Source organism: Ptychodera flava, chromosome 1 (genome assembly GCF_041260155.1).
Source record: "Ptychodera flava strain L36383 chromosome 1, AS_Pfla_20210202, whole genome shotgun sequence".
Classification (NCBI taxonomy): Eukaryota; Metazoa; Hemichordata; class Enteropneusta; family Ptychoderidae; genus Ptychodera; species Ptychodera flava.
In genome coordinates this window covers 38,898,167-38,920,452 of record NC_091928.1, presented here as the reverse complement: position 1 = coordinate 38,920,452, position 22,286 = coordinate 38,898,167, and the positions used below count along the sequence as shown (strand labels likewise).

At 38.5% G+C, this 22,286-nt stretch overlaps 1 protein-coding gene and 1 pseudogene across 2 annotated transcripts in view; both read left to right on the top strand.

The window, feature by feature from the left end:
- LOC139136891 (ankyrin-1-like) overlaps positions 1-7,087 on the top strand; it is a 50,477-nt gene extending 43,390 nt beyond the window's left edge. For both annotated transcript variants that reach the window (XM_070704746.1, XM_070704738.1), the window contains exon 2: positions 3,183-7,087. In XM_070704746.1, coding sequence (XP_070560847.1) covers positions 3,346-5,811 — 2,466 coding nt within the window. In that variant the 5' untranslated portion in view covers positions 3,183-3,345 and the 3' untranslated portion in view covers positions 5,812-7,087. The remainder of the gene's footprint in view (positions 1-3,182) is intronic.
- Positions 7,088-9,581: 2,494 nt separating this feature from the next.
- LOC139136856 (uronyl 2-sulfotransferase pseudogene) lies at positions 9,582-20,551 on the top strand (annotated as a pseudogene).
- Positions 20,552-22,286: the final 1,735 nt, after the last annotated feature.

Sequence of the window (22,286 nt, the reverse complement as noted above, 5' to 3'; positions counted from 1 at the left end):
ATTATTTTAGGGAAATGACATGTTTATAAAAGTAAAATAAATCCACGCTTGACCTTTTCTTTGTGTTTGAGCATATATTTTCAGTATAATAAATGTGTTTATATTTGCATTAAGTAATAATTCGACCTCAGTCGTAATGTGTGCCTCCGTGGAGTATGGTTAGCAAACTCAAATAACATTTTAACCTCTGGCAATCATCTAAAAATAGGCATAACCGTGGTATGCCCTTTGAGATCTCAGATTGATTAAGATTGTAACAGTTACTGCATACTGTGTTTTGATGAAAGACAGTAATTTTCATACTGTACAAAAATTATTCCTTCAATTGTGAGCGCGGTTTGGATGGTTTAAAGACGCGCAATATGACGTCATACCTAAACAATAAAACTGTCAAGCTTACTAAAATCACAGGTAGACTCGGACGACGTCAGTATTTTTCACAGTTCTTTCCTGGTGTAGAGTCTGTAACGTGGCGCTGTGATTGGTAGTGAAAAGAGCTGACACAGTAGCAAACGGACAAGCGTAACAAGACCGAGCTATTTCTTATGATCTAATTTCAATCAAGTGACACATTTACGTAAACTTAGCAAGGCAACACTGTCTCTTCTTAACCAGCCGTTTCCCCATCGTTATGGGGGGGTCTCATGTGTCGGACCGAGGCCTCGTAATGTTTTCTTGGAAATAACAGCTTATGTGAGCGTCGTCGTAAAAAATAATGAAACTGTGATGTAAACTTGTTTCCATGTGTTTCTCTTTTTATTAATTTAAAGAGCCAATAGCTGTATCTTTTGATAACATTTTTTCATATAGTGTTTTCAATGTCAACTACAGTTTCCTATTCTACACCCCAAAGCATGTTGAGATACACAGTATTCAATTTGTCAACTCAGCCTGCACATGTGCAAACTGCATTGTTATTGTTGACAGGTGAAGTCTGGTCCGGACTAAAATTCAAGTGTAGACAATAGCAGTGCATTTTACATATGTATAGACGCTATGCTGATAAGCTAAAGAGTTTTGACATGCTTGGGGTACTAGACTAAGAATATCCCCTTGACATATAAAACAAAATAGTGGAAAAAACCATCACAAGTTACATCCAGAAAACCTTTAAAGTGACATGATAGGAGTTCAACTTACAGGTGCTCCCAGGAGCGGTTTAACATAATTATCTTCACAGTCGACTATTCAGACACGGCTACATGCTGGGAACATCACTTCTGATATCTAATCGATAAGTTGAATAGCGCGGTAGATAGAAGGTCACACGGAGGTGACCTTATCCACAATCAATACAGGCAGAAGTTGATTGAGTGGTGAATATGCCGCGCGGTCTGATTGTTTGTTGATTGGCGCCTCCAGTCATGAGGCGAACGGCCTGACGTCATCAGTTTGAAATTCCTATCAGAAGATGTGACTGATGAAAATTTGATGTTGCCATAGCGGATACTATTTGCCATCAAAGTCTGATCATAAAACTGAATGACAGATAAAAATTACGCTTCAAATAAATGCATAATCCCAAACACGAATGTTTACACATTAGAGTTTGCACCGGATTTGATATTAACTTAGCAGTTATCATGACAGCAGACAGAAACGACCGCATAACGATAACCTAGCAAAATGTCATAGGTCGATCATTTGAAGGAGCGCTGTTCCAGAGTTGCAGCACAGATTTCCAGTAAAATAACCCTACCAGCTATCCATAGTATCTACATAAACAGCGACGTTTTAGAACCACGAATCTCAGCAACCTTTCGGTCAAATTGTCCGCGAACCCTCATCTCTCATTCTTCTATACTTTGTTTATGAAAGATTCTGAGGCACAACCAAAACAAAACTGGTTTGGCCATTGTTGCAAAATTTCGACAATTTAAGTTTCACAGTAGTGGCAAGACCATCCTTGTAAAATTGTATTAATATTTTGCTTCAAAATTTGAACTTGAAGTGTGTGTATGGCCGCTATATGTATACTTTAAGGACAGCATGTTATGTTATTTAGTATTTTATTTAGCAGCAATCTTTGAAATGGTGTTTATATTACTGAGTAACTTTTATATCTGATCGCTCGGTGTAAAGGTTTTTGTACGACCTTCTGACACTACGACCTTTTGACAGTGAAGTAGGGAACGATATCTAGAATCTAGCTTTAAATTGATCTTGCGTCAACAATAACGATACGATTTGATAATGATGAAGGGTGAACGTTTCAAAATAAGTTTAAAAGGCAGGAGTAAGTAAACAATTCATCCAAATGACAAGAATTGAAAATGAACTTATTTTTGGTTTAAAACGCAACTGTCTGTTGAAACTTTGCAAACTAATTATTTGAAGCAATTTTTGATTCCGTATAAAGTTTGAGAAAGATACATCTGCACTGAGTCATTTCAGTTTGCCGTCTTACTGTCTGAACTCTATATTGTGATACAAAGAGTTTAGCTGACATGTTTGGAAGGTATTGGCACAGTCACTCTGCAAACACTGTTCCCCATTGATACAGTGCGAACATTTGAACATGGCAAAAATTCCATCAGTTCAACTGCGAGGATTCCTATGTACCTCTGTAACTCCAGACAGCCAAAATGCCCGGTTCACATGTGTAATCTGTGCAACATTGTAGAAAATGTAGAGATTCGGTATTTACTAAAAACTGATATTTTGACCCGGATGACCTCGTTGACCCGGAATGACCGTACTGTTAAATAATAATTGATTTTTGTTTTGAAGAGAAATATGACTATCCGTGTCAGTCTAGTCGACAGAAAAATACTGAATATACCATTAATCATGTATGATTCATAAAATAACTTTGCACCGTACATGTGTAAATATTTGTGCATAGTATTTGTCAGGCCATTTTGTCAAAAGTGCACATTAGTATGTGTAGCAAGGCAGACGGCCCATTGCCTAATAAACACGAAGAGCGTATAACATGGATTTATGTATGTGTGCAATATTTATGTATTAATCTGCATACAGGAATGATGCTGTATAGCTCAAGAATACCACTTGAGAGACGTTCTATTCTCATCAGTGTTCCTATGACGTCACATCCAGTCGTTGAGTCGGCTATTTCCACATTCATGTATCGATACAAGGAACACATCGTCTCGGAAAATCTCCAGTTGTTTACTTGTTTATGCTTATTTTGTTTATATTTGTTTCCCATTTCTCCACAGATTCAATAACCGACAACCTTACGCCGGAGGAGCGTCTGTTTCAACTCCTTGACGACGACGATAGGAAAACAGCACTGGAGTTAACAAAAACGTCAACACATTCGCTGTCCAAAATGGTTTCTCCCTACTGCACAAGTCAATTATCCATGGGCAGATTCGAATCATGGGTGGGCTGTTCCACAGGACTCCAGACTTCAAAAAACTCTGTGCAATGACGGTTGATAACGAATCAAGCGATTACCACGGCTTGACAGCGATAGAAATTGCTAAGAAAGTGAGATCGTTTCCTGCTATCCAACTAATGCAGGAAGCGGGGGAAGCCGATAAAGGAGAGACGCCTCTACATAAAGCAGCGAAGTCAGGCAACGTCAAGGAACTCCTGAGACTGTGCGAGGAAACTTTCAACGTCAACGTGCAGGGAAAGCTTGGTGAGACCGCCCTCCACGTCGCCTGTGCTGCTGGGAACTTCGAGGCCGTGAAGGTCCTAATCGAGCAAGGAGCCGATTGGAAAATTACAACCAAGCGCGGGGTTAGTTTGCTGTCGATGGCTTCAAGATGGGGCTACACGGAAATAGTGAAACATCTTTTGGAAAACTTTCCTGATATAGACATAGACTCCACAGATGATAATGGAGACACAGCCATCCATGGAGCTGCCGATTTCGGAAGTCTTGAGACCTTTGACCTCTTACTGGAGAAAGGTGCCAATATGAACGCCACCAACAAGAAAGGTGAAAACCCGCTACATTTTGCAGCACACAGAGGAAACTTGGATGTTGTGAAGCGGATCATCGAGAAAGGAGTTGAAGTCAACACAGCTTCATTGGATGGCAACACTCCTCTGCACTATGCGGCCGATGGAGGGCGTTTAGCTGTTGGAAAATATCTCCTTGGTGAGGGCGCCATCCCAGACCTTGGCAACGGCAAAGTGTACACTTCGGTCCACTATGCGGCACAGAATGGACACAAAGAGTTCATCGAACTTCTGATTCACAATCACGGATCTGTCAATACATCCGGGGCAGATGGGAACACGCCATTACACATTGCCTGTTCCTCTGGCCATCTGCCGATTGTGAAGTTCCTCGTCAGTAAGGGCGCCAACATCAACGCTCGAAACGAGAATGACTGTGTACCCTTGCACTTTGCATGTCAGCATGGACATCAACCGATCTTGGAGTTCCTGATAAACAAAGGAGCTGACGTCAAGGTTGTATCCGATAAGAAACACACACTTCTCCACTTTGCTGCAGAATATGGACAGCCACATCTCATGACCGTGTTGTTCCGCAGAGAACCATCCTTGCTTGAAGCCGTTGACATAGACGAGGCAACAGCTCTCCACCATGCATCCAATAAGGGGCACTTGAGTGCTGTAGTCGAGATACTGGAAGCTGGTGCCAAAGTGGATGTCCTGAACAGATACAAGTCAACTCCACTCCATTATGCTTCATGGAAGGGGCATGCAAAGATAGTAGAACGGTTACTCATGAGAGGAGCGTTTGTCAATGTTCCCAACATCCATGGCTCTATGCCTTTACACATGGCCATTGTCAATGGAAACCACGAGATCTGTGAAGTTTTACTGCGCCATGGCGCAGACATATCGGCAATAGAGAAGACTGGGGACAGTGTCCTCCATGTCGCTGCTGAGAAAGAGCAGTTAGAAATCATGAAGATGTTACATGCCAAAGGCGCAAAAGTTGATGCCAAGAACAAAGCGGAAGAAACACCTCTACATTTTGCTGCCATGAAGGGAAATCTTGCGATGGTGACGTATCTGGTTGAGAATCAAGCCGAAGTTAATGCCAAGACGAAGGATAATGATACGGCTGTACTGTTTGCCTCAGCAAACGGCTTCACTGAAGTGGTGCAGTATCTTATAACTAATGGTGCCACATTGGACATCGTTGGGAACGAGGATGAAGAATTCAGAACGAGGTTGTCGCCATTGCATGCGGCATGCGCATTCGGACACGGTGAGGTAGTGGACCTTCTCCTTGAAAACGACGTTGGTCTAGAATACCCGGCGTGTAGACTCTCGCCACTTCACTGTGCAGCTATAAATGGTGATGTCGTGGTTTTGCACTCCATCCTCCAGAAAACCAGTCACATCAACCAACTGGTTGTGCAGAATGACTGGGAGCTAACACCACTCCATTTTGCTGCAACGGAGGGACACACGGAAGCATGCGAGTTTCTCATCAACAAGGGCGCCGCATACGACGAGCCTCTGACAGACAGACCCCTTCACAGAGCCGCTGCGAACGGTCATCTGTCTGTAGTCGAGCTGTTGCTACTAAAAGGTTCAACCGTAAACGCAAAGGACTTTCAAGGATGGTCTCCCCTGCACGCTGCTGCAGATAGCGGGCGCACCAAAGTAGTGAAGATTTTGATAAAGAACAAAGCCGACGTAAACCAAGTGAATGATGTCATGAAATCACCGCTACACTATGCCGCCGAAAGAGGGCACTACGACGTGGTGAAATTGCTCGTGGAGAAGGGAGCTGATGTTAACCTCAAAGATAGGGTTTATGATACTCCTTTGCGGTTGGCTAGTAAAAACAAACACGAAAACGTTGTACAATTGTTACAGGAACATGGCGGGAAAGAGTGCGTCATCCAGTAGATCAAAATCCGGGTTGCACGCCCTGCCTCAGCAGATGCACGCAACTAATATCCATTGAGACACTGGAGTGCGCATACTGCAAGTGCAGACAATCGGACACTGTGAAAATACGTGTACATGCCGAAAGTCGCACAAGAGATAGGGAAAATATATTTTGGTAAATTATTTCAGTGATTATATCTATGTATCAGTGAAAACTGCTGCAAAACAATAGAGCAGTCACTGAATTGTTACGGTTTCGTAAGTCAGTTGAATTAGGGTCAAACCTTACAAACGTTTCTTCTTTAGTTTTAAGTACGAATGTGAAACATGTTAATGTCTTCGAGAAGTTACCATTTCCTTCTTTCATAGACTGTTAATTGCATTGCTACGAATTTCGACGGCTAATTTATGATGGCCCAATGTAATGATGAATTTGATTTACAGTGATCTGGCTTACCTACAAAGTGTGTGTAACATGACAACAAGGAACCAATCCCAGTATAAATAGCTCTGATCTCTAATGTGGAACAGATGTGAAAAGAGTCGTTTGAATTTTATAAAATGCCCAACAGACCGAATTCGCAAATATGAATGTAGATGTAGATTTTCTGTTCAAAATTGTGAATTCTTAGCAAACAATGATATAGCTTGTAATATTTACGAGAGGTTTTAAGGCACGACGCGCTTCGTCAGTGTTATCAAAACATTGTCAATACAAAGCTTAGCGTGATCTCTGTAAAGCCACTCCTCGAGAGTTGATTTTTTATGACTCTTTGCTCCCAAGGATATTGAAGCGTTCAAGATAAAGCAATGAAACCATTGTTGAGTTTTGCTTGAAACTTCTCTTAAAGGAGTGAACTTGGACTTTTCCGTCTTGGAACGAGCACGTTAGGCATAAACGTGACATATTACCTACGCGCCAATTTTATTGTTTCTTGAATTGGATTTTGTGGACATGGTCATTCAGGACATTTCCCATCGAATGTGAAATATCTCGAGGATAAAGTGTTTTAAATGATCATCCAGAGATGATAAATTCTCTAGCCATTCCGACGACTTTCAGGAAGGACAAAGTCTAAAAAATGACTGAAATTCGCATCTTCTGTTCTTATTGTTGCGTAATCGTGACATCTGTCACTGTAGGTATGCAACGACATCACCAATTCTTGATAATTAGAATAAGTTTCCACAGTGGTAACATTTTATATTCAACGTGTGCGAAAGAAAGACACACCAATATTACATTTAGAAAATTAGCTGTCACACGTGATTGAAAATAAACTTTTAATTTAAACATCTCAGTGTACATATCCTTACTCAGAATACTTGCAACTTTCACCCTAAAGGAGGCCGTAGAACTAAGAACGTCTTTGGAGTGGCACAAACGCTCAGCGGATAAAAGTTCACATAACGTTACCTGCACTACTTCGTTTGACGTTATTGTTCAAGGGGGCCGTAAACCTTGCGCCAGCCTGCGCAGACAGACACGAACAATGACAGAAACAGCCATCAGTCAACTGCCAACTGCCAGTGCTCATGGATGAACGAATTATTTTAAGGAGACATCATAACTGCTGAACGAGCACTGCAAGGCAGCAAGGGCATGCGCATAGACAGTAGTTCAATAGTCTATGTGTGTTGGGGGATTGCTTTGTGCAAATGAAGCAATAAAATGAATTGTCGTTATTATGCCACTGTTTACAATATTTATTGATCGCGTTCGTTGAAATCAATATCCCAAGATTAATCACATCGTACGCTTTGATGCATCCAGAAATTATATATAGCACAGAAAATAAAATATATATATAGCACAGGAAATATTCATCTGTTGAACAACGAATGCAGCCAAAAATACAACATTTAGCCGTTTCTGCGCGGTTATTATCGATGACATGACTGTGATGTGGCACATCTGTGCCATTGCAACCGTGGGTCAGTGCTATTTTCATCGCAAATATATCATCGTTTAAAATATAATCAGAAATCCGTTTGCCCAGATTTTAGACCGAGGCTATATCCATGGACATTTCTAACAAAGGTCAAAACTTGGTCGGTGTTTTGGCTTGGTAATACACTGAAACTATATTACTAAACCGTCTTACTTTCTTCAACTGCAAACACAGGTAACGTTGATCAAATATGCATATAACTAAACATACATCCAATCACAGAAGAGCAAAATCTTTGTCAATAAAATCTATGGATTGGGCTGTGGCGGTTTGTCCACACAAAATACTCAAAGGGACTTCCTACTCTGTTCTAAATCTTTATCCAGAATTATCGACGTTCACGTTTCACGAAACCGAGACATTTTCAATCATTCGGACATTCCATATTCAACAACTCGTCAAGTTTCGATCAAAGTGTTCCTTTGATGTGAAAGTATCATTCCTCTTATCTCATATTTTTCATAATGGATTGCATGATGGCTGTCATGAAGCGATGTCTTGGTCGTTCTCTACTCTTTTTCTTCACACGTTTCACTGCAGCAATTCATGAAACTTTGCCTGGACTGCCAAGCCGAATTCACGTTTTGTACGATAACATGTTGACATAAAAGAAGTTCATGGTAAGCAAACTTGTATTCAGATTCATATTGCTTCACTATTATCCGTCTTCAAGATATTTGTGAATTCGTTTCGAACGACTAGATACTAAAACTTTAGACTCGTGCTTGGACGAGGCTGCGGATTGAGGCTTGAAAGACGTTCTCAATATTATTTACAACCACGAAAAGTAGACATGCTCGGTAATTGATTGGCGTACGTGCCAATTAATCATTTCACGATCAAGCAAATCGACATAAGTTTTCCAAGCTATACATTACAGGCGCGATTAACCCAGAGAGAGAAACACTGCGCATTGATCGTTTCTGAAATCTGACAGGCTGACGGAGCGTCGATGACTGAACAAATATTTGTGTATCGTTCCGCCGGATGTTACAAGAAGAACAAACAAGTCGTTAACTTCTCGTTAAGAAAAAGACCGAATTAAATCATAAAGATAATCCTCTACATTTGTTGGTGGATATCATTAACTAATAGAAGGGGAGCAATTAATTGAACAGATGTTAAGACTGTTTTCTTTAAAATACTATACGCATATCTGAGGGGCTGGGTAGTCACACAGACAAGCCTTGAGAATATCAAAATATTTTTAAAAATTTGTCTTGCATTCAGTGAATCAAACTGATTTTCGGAGAGTTCTTGTGCTGCATTTGAAACATTGTATCCCAAGAAACAATACTGCCATGCACTCATGTGCAGCTATCCACCCGTCAGCACTTGTCACGTCCGGCTTGGCATTGGTTATTTCGTCAGACTTGTCTCTGTCCATTTTCCTCATGTCTGTTATCCTTATCTGTGTGGCAGGCACCGTAAATTAAGTTGTCATTTCAAAAGCTTGCATGAGGTCCAAACTTTGCGTACCAGTGTATGTTCAGCCATGCTTGGTGACTGTTGTACATGAAACTTGAGTTGGGTAACAGACCGTAACATGTTTCACTTAATATTTAACCTTGTACTGACAGCGAGCAGAGTTTAAGTTATGCACAGTTGACCGGTATTTTAACATGTTTCAGGGAGTCAAACAACAAAAACTAATGTTCGAAACAAACAAACTTCATGAAGAAAACAAAAAAAAACGCGGGACATTGTCCGCTTAAGTTTGAGGGCGCCCTCTTGTTACACTGTGTTCCCTAAGTTCGTGTTCTCACACGTGTCAAGTGCACTTTCGCGCTGTGTGTATATTTGCATAATATATCGAAGAAACGAGTACATACTGTCGTTATTTATGGTCTACACAGCTTTATTTTCTAATCTGTCTAGTCACCCCACTTATCGTTACAATGCATTATCGTCGCTGCACTTGATGCCCCAAGCAATAATTCATCGTTGAAATGGACAAGGACTCTCCGAGGCTACTGCGAGTGAAGAGCAATTTCGTTCATCACTTACAATCTCTTCAAGGGCAGAGACAACAAAAAGATTTTGGTAGTCGGGAAGCCATGGCAAAGTATGTTTGGATTAATTATTTAGAAAAGCTAAAACATGGCTTCATAAAGCATATTTCCTGACAAAAGTACAGTCCATAAGGTGACTTGGTGACCCCTGACCTACAGTTCTATATGCGGATTACGCACAGTTGGCTTTGAGTTGATTGGTAGAATGCATTTTGACAAATTCAGTAATCAGAGTTACAGCTGACGATCACGTTTATCAAGACCCAACGCCTCTTGGTGTCCGCACCCGCCTTTTTCACCGTGGGTTGGTTTGCAGTGGCGGACAAGAGAGCCACGAGAAACGATATTCGATTCTCGTCGTCGACCGTCGGCAAAGGTGTCGCCCGGACAGAAGAGACCGACAAGCCGAACGATTCCAGTGGAAACAACGCTTGTCTCATTCTCTTATGTAAAATCGGTATGTATGCAAAATATCAAAACAGATTTGTGGGTGCTTTACATGCAATCTCTACAACCAATTGCATTTTAGTGTATCGAAAAACTGATGAGAACAACGGTAAAATCAATGTGATACAACACTAAAATCGATCTGGTCAACGAGTGTCAATTACATTTCATGAGGAAAGACTTATCATATTACACTGTCAGGTGCAATCATCAGCTAGGCAGTATAATAGAGGAATCGACTCCGTCTGCAAAAATTGAAACATTGTTTAGCTGGAGGTCAGACTAAGTCACTGCAAAACAACACCACCCGATCCGTCACGAACACCGGCACCGGCGTCTGACCTCCTGCTAGACATTGTTCAGCTCTGGCAGACGGAGTTGATTAAGGTGTACTTTAAAAAAATCGTTGACCACATCGATTTTAGTGTTGTATCACATCAATTTTACTGTTGTTCGCATTCGATACATAAAAATGAAATCGGTTGAAATTTTTACAGATGTGCTTATCGTCACGTTTTGCATGTTGGTGATCAGAAAGAAATGTGTAATTTTTAAATGTTCTATCTACCTACCAGCCAATCCTTCCTATCTATCTATCTATCTATCTATCTATCTATCTATCTATCTATCTATCTATCTATCTATCTATCTATCTATCTATCTGTCCGTCTGTCTGTCTGTCTATCTGTCTGTCTGTCTGATATCCCGTCAAACACGAACACACATATGATTTCATCTAATATCGTTTATCATATATGTACAGATTTTTTTTACATTGTGCTGATAGGTATATATGTTTTAATATATATAAATGTGTATGTATATATTTGAAGAGTGACACTCTTATAAACATATATTCCTCTTTTATACCTTATTAATGCACTATGTCAGAAAATGTTTGATATTTTTCTCGTTTGTGAACATAGCAGATTGGCATGAGTCACAGTTTGTTGTTTATCTTTTTACTGAAGTATTTCACCATCCCATGCACAATGCCGGATAAGAAAACAAATTTTCTCGGATTTTTGTGGCAAGACAAGAACAGCTGCCAGTATATTATTATTACTGATGGACAATTTGCCCGATGATTCTTCCATAAACTCATTCGCCATGAGTACACATTAGTGGATAGAAAAAGTATATCTGACATGAAACGATATTTCCTATTAATAAGTTTTAAACACGATTCGGGATTTGAGGACCTTGGAAAAACCGCTGTGCCGAATGATTTGAAGCTAGATATTCGCGCAAATTGAAATCGGGGGAAAACGGAAGCAGCGACAGCGAGCAATTATCTTTCGATTAAAAAGTGCAAGGTTTTTTTGTTATACCTTTGCTGATGTGTTCGTTGTTAGCATCACTACATTGTCATAGTCATCCTGTAATAATCTGATGACAGCGTCCACAGCTTAGTGTAACTCGCCATTGCTATGGCGCTTTAAGGCAATCAAACGCATCGGATAATGAAAGCTACGCCGCGTAACATTGACAGAGGACAAATACATGACACAGTCAAGGATAAAAATAAATTGTTACAAAACCAGTGCCAAGATCAGACCAAGACACCTAAAGTTAGTATATCATAGTCCGACGTAGTGCCGACACAAAGACACCTAGACCCCCTCCCCGCCCCTGGAGACGGACATTTAAACTTACCCCTATGATAAGAAGTGAAACGGTTTCTGTATCTCAAAGGATCAATCTATCAACGGTAAAAAACGTAAATCTTCTTTTACAACGGTCGGAGACAATAAAGTTTACGCAATGCGTAATGACGGTGAGCAGTTTGAGTGAATGGCATTCAAAAATACACTTGGTTTTATTGTATATATGCTCTACGGATTACTCTGTATATACAATAACGCTTGCAATTCCCATGGTAAGCAGGAACAAATAACTAGTGCAAATAACTAGTGCAAATAAGGCAATAAATTGTTCTCCTACTCACCCCAAGTACACCCCCACACACACACATATCTATCTATCTATCTATCTATCTATCTATCTATCTATCTATCTATCTATCTATCTAATATATATATATATATATATATATATATATATATATATATATATATATATATATATATATATATATATATATATATATATATAATGTAAAACAATGTAGGTCAAGATTCCACCAACTCAGGACACCAAGCTCTTCATTTATAAAAGTTATATTATATATATATATATATATATATATATATATATATATATATATATATATATATGCCCAAACATGGGACTATAGTGTGGCCGAGGGTAGGTGACCATTACCCGATGTAAGGAAAGCAAATTGTATCCTGCCTCGAGAATGCATAGCCCCTTGTTTTGGCTATTATGTTTTCATTACATGACTCTCTTACATATTTTTCACTCCATTTTTTTTGCACTTTTGTACGTGACACCAAATTTTTGGTGTCACGTACAAATGACAATGATATTCTTTATTTCCATGTTTGACTAAAATCTGTTGAAATTATCGAACGATTTTCATTATCGAACGGCGCATCGATACATTTAAATCATTGTTATGCGGTTTATCAATTTTTGATCCATAATTGTGTGAAAACACTATTTTCAATATTAAAAATGTCGTATCATCACTTTTGAATCCCAAAGTTGTCAAGTTGAAAATAGTTCCGATCCGCTTTCAGTCAAACCATAATTATGCCCTCGGCTACGTCATAAACAGGTTACTATTGAATCCTATGGAGCGCGATACGTTCGAGATATATATATATATATATATATATATATATATATATATATATATATATATATATATATATATATATATATATATATATATATATACGAAAATGGTTTGCTTGTCAATGCAGGCAAAGTATAGTGCTCAATGCATTTCTGCAGGGCGGTAATACTGAGAATCTAGGAACTTGTAGTTGTCACTCTAGAGTGCAAATCCTGTAGAGTGACAACTACAAGTTCCTAGATTCTCAGTATATATATATATATATATATATATATATATATATATATATATATATATATATATATATATATATATATATATATATATATATATATACACTCAATGCAGAATAGATAATCAGCAACAGAACATATATATATATATATCTTTGATTCGTTGTCGTTTCGTCATGGCAATGTATAAAAACGATTATTGACAGTTCTGTCTTGCAAAGATAGACCTTAGACGCTACTTGATATCAGTTTAAACTCTTACCTACTCTTTAAACTCTTTTTGCTGTTAGTTGACAGAAATCTTTCTCAGATTCAGGTGAAGTTGACATAGAAAAGGTGTACAACAAAAAGTATTTTGCCAAATTCATGCTGGCATGTCACTATGATGTAACAAAGTTGTCTGTACTGTATATGGTCAATAGATGACGATACTTTGGCAACTCAGACAGTTTATGTTGTCAGGTTTGCTAATCGGGGGGGGGGGGGAGCAGATCTCGTCGAAAGACGTGAATTTAGTCAGCTGCATATTGCAATATTCTAGCTGGTTCGAAACACTGATTAAGCATATGTTGAATATTTTTCTTCAAATCCCGGTTTAAATTGTACATGGCAAAATGATGGCGCTGCAGTTGGCTGGATTGATAGCAGACTAAATAATCCCCCTACGTGTAAAATTTTTACATCATCCACCTTGATATTTTCATCTTTTTGTTTCAAATTTTTCTGTGTCTTTGTGAACACAGCCTTACCGTGATATTTATCAGATTAACGGTAAGCCTTCATCCTTTTTGCGTTAGCAAAATTATCAATGAGTGTGTTAAATCACAATTTGAACCCGGAGTGGAAAATGTGGGTGTCATCTCCGGGGAGTACAGTGCTCAATGCGGAATCGCGGATGCGTTGTTAAGCTGTTGCCGGGCACTCGGTTCGAACAAATGCACAGATGTGGCAACACGGTGGCACAGCTAAAAGACACGGCTCTAAAATTAATCAAGGTTTGAAAGATGTCAGAAATGGGCTTACCTAACGTTGAGTTACTGCCATCAGTATTTGAGCCAGCTGAAAACGTTGTGGTTTCACTTGCAGTGTTGTAATCTCTCTGCAAACGAACGGAAAATGTGGATAGATACGAGGTAGGGTGTTCTGAATGTGAGTGGTCTGGCATAGAATATGAAACACATCTTTACTTCTGTGCCTTTTTATCATCCTTACAGTGGCACGTTATCCAACCTCGCATTGCACGGTACCGACTCACCTTGCATCATGATAAGACAATGCCATACCACTGGGCGACATCTCAACCTACACAGTCTATGGTTCATAAACCGAAATAAGTTGTTATAAGACTAATCTTATCCCATGTGTTCCAGATAAGTTGAACCTTAAATTGGAACAGTGGGTATACCGGGCAACCTTTGTGAAAATTCCGATATATATATATATATAGAGAGAGAGAGGAGAGGAGAGAGAGAGAGAGAGAGAGAGAGAGAGAGAGAGAGAGGAGAGAGAGAGAGAGAGATATGCGACCTTGCTGTAAGGTGAACACGTGATACGGTTTTAACAGATTTTATTGTTCGTCGAACAACGAACCAGACGAAATACATTTCAGCCTGTTTTGCAATCATGTCAGATCTACTCAAGAATTTAAAACATTTCAACGATGTACATTCGTTTTATCGAAGAGAAATGTTTTGTTATTAGTTCATGGCCCACAAAACACAAACTCCGCGTTAAAATATCCTCATCTTATCACTTATTAGACTGTAAACTAGTAACGTGACACAGAACAATGATAGTGATTAATGATACGCGGCGATGCTATTATTAGTTTGAACCCCAGATTACATGGACATATAAAAAAATTCATTTACATAATTTATGTAGAGTGCATACACAATAACAGACGCTATCATTTATTTAGTTCGTCGATCATCAAATAAACAAGCTAGGTCACAAGCTGACATTTTACCAGAAGTGTCATATCGGTATCGATTATCATGTAACTCTGTACGTCTGAATTAAACCAATAATTGATATTTGATTCTTTTCCGAAGTCTCTAATTGTTGTAGTTAGCGGTGGACAATCTGATTAAAATCAGATGTAGAAATGTACCAGATCTTGTGTTTCGGGTCTTCGTATAGTATGAGTTTCGCGTTTTGCTGTCTTCGACCATCCAAAGTACTAGGGACCTACCTAGAGCGAATATTGTGGACATATATACCTAATAAGGCAAAAAGACGATCCACTCTCTGCCTTTTAAGTTTAAGTTGATTGGAGGCAGAACGAGCAGGCCAACATCGAGCGAATGTTTCTTAGTAAAATGTATACGTTCAATTTTCTGCAGGTTTTGGCGTCCTTGGTTGACTTCTTAAGACGGACACGGGTATTACCAAGGTGAAAACAATATTATTCAGGGGGTAAGTGGGAGAGTACGATATTGATGAGATATTTTTGTGTTCTCCTCTTCATGAAGTTGTATCCAATGTCATTTTCATTAACGGAAAGTTAAAGACTTTTTCTAGCAAGGGCAGCCAGTTTTATATACAACGTCATAAATTTTTAGCATGGCTTTTTAGTTAAAAGACAGAGATATTTTAATCGCTTTTATTATTTTATTTTATTTTATTTTATTTTATTTTATTACTTAAATACTGTTACGGATGATTTATGGATGCATTTCAGTGAAGATGAGTTATGCATCTACTGAAAACATTTTTGAATTACATAAATCAAATATGGTGTGTTGGAAGCTGCATTATTCAGTCCCACAGTAAGTGAGGCTATCCACAATTCCCCTTGATTTGTTCACTCAGACATTTTTTGCTAAAGGCTTCTTCAATTTTATCAGTTTCTTAACAATTTTTAACTTACAATTTAAGTTCAGGATTATTTGTTAACATACCACCTGTCAGACATGCAAATTTCCTTTGTTACGAACATTGAAATAAATCAATACCCTTTCTTTTGCTAACACAGATGCAACTTATTCCCTTAGTTTCCTTGAAAATATTGTGTATGGTTGTCAAAAATTTGTGTCATCAAAATTACAAAATTGCTATCTCCTCTGCGGGAAAGGGGTTGATCTTCTTATTATTCACTGTGAGAAATCAGAAAATTATTATTATCAGAACTATGTTGCCAGAATTTTGAAATATGGACTGAGTTGTTCTGTGCACAGAAGAAATTTGCTTCAGTTTAGTGAGTGATCTCCGTGTGTACAGATCATGGAGAATTGTGGGTTGCCTCACTTACTGTGAGTCCAGCTGGCATATTGTAGGGTGTCTAAGTTGATGACCAAATATGAGTTCTAAATGATTTGATATTACGTACATTGACATCACTGATGATTTTAAATGCAAAACAAATAGTTATTCATCCAGAACCGGGAAAACAGAGGAGAATTGCAGAAAAAAATCTGATTACTCTGTCCTTTACCAATCTATGTGATTGCCCAGACGTGGACTATACCTACTAGAATCATATCCAACGATCCATGAGCTAATGTGGGACATCTGTTTTTAAGGACGCAGGTCGTCAGCTGCAGCCGTGCCGATTGCCCTGTTCAGAAACGATGGTTTTACCCAAAGGTCATATCCGTGGTTCCTCCTTCGAGTCAGTGTAATGGAAATGAGATAGTGTGTTATGCTCGCCCGGACTCGATCAGTAATATACACCAGAGTTGAAACTGTTTATAGTATTTGGCTGAATCAAATTATGATAACACGTTATTTGCATTTAAAACATTTAAGAAAACACCCAGCTAGACATTTACTTGAGATCAACGATTACCTGGGATTGTACATTTGATGAGATATGATCACTGTAGGATAGAATCAATATCTATTACGTAAGAACTCATCTTACACATGTTCTAAGCCATGGTTTTCTTTTTTTCACAGTTTCCATATTTGGTTTCGTCATCAACTTGATGGGCAACGTCCAATAAAGCATTCATCTTCAAAAGATATTGTAAAATGCCGCGAGTTCGCAATCAACATATCTCGTCTAAGGTCATTTTGTCAGTCGCCATGACAATTCTGATCATCACGTACCTGTCCAGGTCGATCGATATCAGCCCTCTCGAAGCTCGGTCGGCTGCAGACACCCAACAGACGCAAGCGATGGCGGCAGCGCAAGAGTCAAAGGCAGACAGAGAGCGTCACCTGCGTCAGACATTGATTGATGCTGGACAGGGTTTGCCGTTGAATCTTAATGTGATAAGGAATACATCGAGGCTCGTGTTCAACAGAGTCGGAAAATGCGGCAGTAGGAGTCTCGTTCACACCATAGATCTTCTATCAAAAAAACACAGGTTCCCTCACGTGAAGAGTAAGATTTTTGATAGAAAGCGGCTGCTTGAGCACGAACAAGCCGAGTTTGCATTTGAAGTTGACTCTTACGACCCTCCGTTCATCTACAACAGACATTTAAACTTTGTGAATTTCGATCGGTTTGGTGTGGAGACGCCATATTGGATTAACCTCATTCGCGATCCTTTAAATCGAACGATATCGTTCTACTATTACTCACGATTTGGTGATGGTGTGTCTGCACGAGATGTCGCCAATGGCCGAAACGTGGAACTTTCATTTGATGAGTGTGTTCTTGAAAACTATTCCGAATGTAATGCCACAACAATTTTCGCCATAATCCCATATTTCTGTGGCCAGGATCCCGGATGTGACGTACCTACAAGATGGGCGCTGGAGACCGCCAAACAAAACGTTATCAACCACTTCATATTCGTTGGCGTTCTGGAAGATTTCAACTCGACACTCCTCGTATTAGAGCACCTGCTTCCACATTTCTTTGAGGGGGCTTCGGAGGCATACCGTGAAACCAGAGAAAAAGGTTTAGTCGAATCCTACAAATCTGTTCAGCGAAAGGAGCCCTCTGACTTAGTCAAGAAAATCATGCGTGAAAGACTGAGCATTGAATACGAATTTTACTTCTTTATCAGGCGACGAATGGAATTGATAAAACAGCAATTATCAAACGAAGGACTACTCAGAATATCACAATAGTGAAAACTATCACTAAACCTCATTTAGGGTAACCCTGATGTTGAGTCTGTGGTCGAAGCTAAAGCTGTACCGTCTAAATTCCTCCTGCAGTGAGTGTCTTCTACTCTTCACACACGCAGACAACATTCACCAACTAAGTCAAATGTAATAAAAATTAAAACACCGACTTTGAAAAAGTAGAATTCAACCCACAAATAACAATGTATGAATGTTTGGGACTATACCTCCGTGTAATAGTTGTTTCTATCGAAATCTTTATTTTAAGCCATCTCGACAGTCAGTGACGAAACATACTGAGACACCGAACGACATCATCTTTGCTGATTCGTTGAGGGCGACAATTCTTCAGCATAAGCTGAATATGGTCCTTCGGTGTTGGAATCAATGATAATTTATAGCATAGCGTGTGTATTTTTTAAAAACTATGTACAATTGGCGAAATCATAAGAAGAATAAGCACTGGCAAGGTACCAAGTTAAATCTAAAGGTTTACCTCCGACTTTATCCTCCAATAAAATACCTTTGGTAATATTAAAATATTCAGAATTTAGAGGAATGGTTTGGTATCACGGTGAAATGAATTCCCCTTCTTCATATTTATCTTGTCTCTTACTAAACAGCGTATACTCGGTGAGTGTGAGTTAATTTCAACCTTTTTTGATGCTCGTTTGCTCGAAATCCTTCTTTGTTCTCTATTCTTTGTATTCCATTAGTAGGATTACATCAACAGCGTGTATATCATTGAAATCGGACACAGTTCACGAAAAGAGTACACAATTTACCAACCAAGTACATAATCATACCTCTCTCAGTCAATGGTTGAACGATTTTAGAATATACATTGCTCGTTGGCAGGAATCGTATCATTTCAGAAAAAGGCAGAAATAAAAACAGTTTTAAAGGCCCAGCTGCTGCAATGTTTGAAACGTTTTACAGCATTCAAAACGACGAAATACCCTTTATTTGGCTCGTCAATGGTGCTGCATGTGTATATAGACTGGTATAGTTGACAATTGCACTTAGGTCTGGACCACAATTACATTTTTAGCATAATAACATTGCATGTCACCCATGTTAAGTCTACGCCACCAAGCCAATTACTGGGTACTAGTATATCAATTGCTGTGGTAAGTGAAAAAAAAAGAAACTTCAGTTGACATGTGGAACACAAAGCCTTCAATTACTTTCAGAAGTTACAGATAATAGGTCTTTAATGAAACAAATGAAACAAACACTTACAGTTTTTGGAGAAAAATAGATGTAACATGTTGTGGCTATACATTTGTCAATCCATGACTGTGCGTCATGTGCCTATAACAGAAATTTGAATGTCTGCCTTTTTAGAAGGACCGTAGCATGTGCTGCTTGATACCATGGTGAATTAGGATTAACAATCGGAAATATAATCCACTTATATCAAAATAAGGACCTTGACCAATTTCGACCCGGATAAGGGTAAATTTAAGGTCAGTTATCGTCGTTGTGAACCGACATTGAAAGAAAGCTAAAAACAAGTAAGCAAAAGTCGAGATAGGCGTACAAAGATAAGACATCTTGAAGCTAAATACATTCAATTCAGACACAAATTCCCCTTAGGTAGTCACAACTTGGCCGAAATACAAGGATTAGTTTTGAGGCAAAACAGAAGTAAGAAAGACTGGAGTATTTGGGTCAAATGAGAAACACAAAGTCAAATTGAATATTTAAACTATTCTTATATAGCAAAACGTTGAACCTACACATTAAAATTGCATATTAATTAAACAAATACCACTCATCTCATGAATTAAAAGCTGGAACGAATATTACAGTTCAGTATCGGATACTAGGGCATACAGGTTGAGATGGTTGTAGACTGAGGACTTTTTTACTTTCAATACAAAATGCTTTTCTGACCGTTCGTTGATCTCAAAGCCATCCCTGTCATTCTGTCTACCCATAGGCCTGCTTTGTGACAAAAGAGAAAACTATGTCTGCATTAGAAGTTTCATTATACGAAAAAACAACTGAATATATACAGTAGTATACCTTAGCACTCTTGTGATGGAATTTCAAAACAGACACAAAAAAATTTTCCAAACTGACTAAAATTTACTCACATCACCGCAATCTCAAACTGGGCTCGATTTCCAGACTACCGTAGCAGTAAAGGTAAAGACATATGTATGAAATATGAAATGATAAAATGAAATTGTAAAGTGAGAGTTATGTTATTGTAATGCATTTTGCCTCAGCTGATGACTTTTGTGTAATGTTATCTTTATTTGTTCCTGACACTCGAGTGTGGTGAATCTTCTCAATCCAAATCCTTGCCATTTGTAACATAATTTATTAACAGTAAACAATATATAGATTATATGTATCGCATCCTACCTTTGTGCGTAGAATATTACTATATCAGAAGACATCGCCCTCACCCTGTTTGTTTGTTTGTTGTTTCCTTTTTCTGCATCTACTCCACGCATTGACCTCTCTAGCAGTTTGCAACACTGTGGACACTGTATTGTAATATGACTATATAATATATATATATATATATATATATATATATATATATATATATATATATATATATATATATATATATATATATATATATATATTGTGTGTGTATTAATTGATTGATTAATATATATATGTTAATTTGTATTATTATTTATACCGCTCTATTTAGCACTGTAATTTCCCACGAGGGCATATGTATACTTATATATATATATATATATATATATATATATATATATATATATATATATATATATATATATATATATATATAAAGGACACTGTCTTTCCCTTTGAAATAGAAACAGCATCCCTCAGATCATATGTTTGTTTTAATGTATTAATTCGTCTCTATTGGATTCACAACTTGTCGCACAACAACACTTTTAATGAAATTTATGCCTGCCAGGAAAGTTCGTTGAATTATCTCTCTCTCTGATATTAACAATAAAGGCAATGTGACACCATTTAAGACTATTTTATGGCACTTTTCCCCGCCCCACTTCCCTTAAAATCAACAAAAAACGAAAGCATAAGAGGCGATTCAGAAGAACATTATGTTAATATTTTGTTTGATCTAACGATTAGTCTGACTATAAACATGCATTATTGCAGCGACTGCTACATACATCAGTCTTCGGTTGCATTTTAAATGCAGTCGACCTGGGTACTCAATAGCAATTATTAGTGTAGTCTGCGCGGCAGGTTTAGATAAAATAATGAGAATGCATTTATCTTACAAATGCCCTATTCATGCTTTTATGCTCATTTTAAAGCTCTTGGTGTGAAAAATTTTTCACCGTCTTAGTTTTTACAAAATCGAAAATTTTATTTTTCTCCATAGAGTTAACACGGGGATGGCGGCCATTTTGACTTTCAAATATCGGTAAATATTGGGTATTTTGTTTCTCCAGTACCAAAACACGGTGACCCCTGATTCATGTCCTTGATTTTGAAGAAGGATGGTTGAAAGATTCCTTGAGAAAAGTTTGAGCAAAAGCGCATACTACCTTAACCGTGACGTAGCAGGAAATCATTTACCAGCGCTAACTTGGAAATAACTAGTTCCACAACACAGCTAATTGCCGCGCTTTTTTCAATGATGCAGAGTCATCTGTGCAGACTGGCATACTATATTCTTGTAGCTAAAAACACTTCTGCATCAGGGAATTATTTCTCTACGCAAAGCTTTCGACAACTATCAAGTCGTCTTTATTAGCACCACTGCGCGTGCGTGATCTTTAAATATTATCGATTCTGAGGCAGCTGATAACGTCCGTCATCCCGATTCAACGAGGTTTTGTGTGTATTTATGAATATAACTTCCTTAAAACCCCCCTCTTAAACCAATCTAGCTTGCGATCCAAGGTTTCCTCATTTTCTACCACGAAATTATGACCCGGAGAATCATTGTGAAAGTTAAGAAACCTCCGAAGTGACGGACGCAGCTCGGACGCCCATGTTCTTTCACCCGGGCTTACAAGTATCGCCCTGTTTCTCCGATATAGTATCCACTTTTCATTCATTATCTCCACAACCTTCCCATTGGATGTGGTAAATAGGACCACATACGTCTTTCGTTGGTATTCGGTCCTTC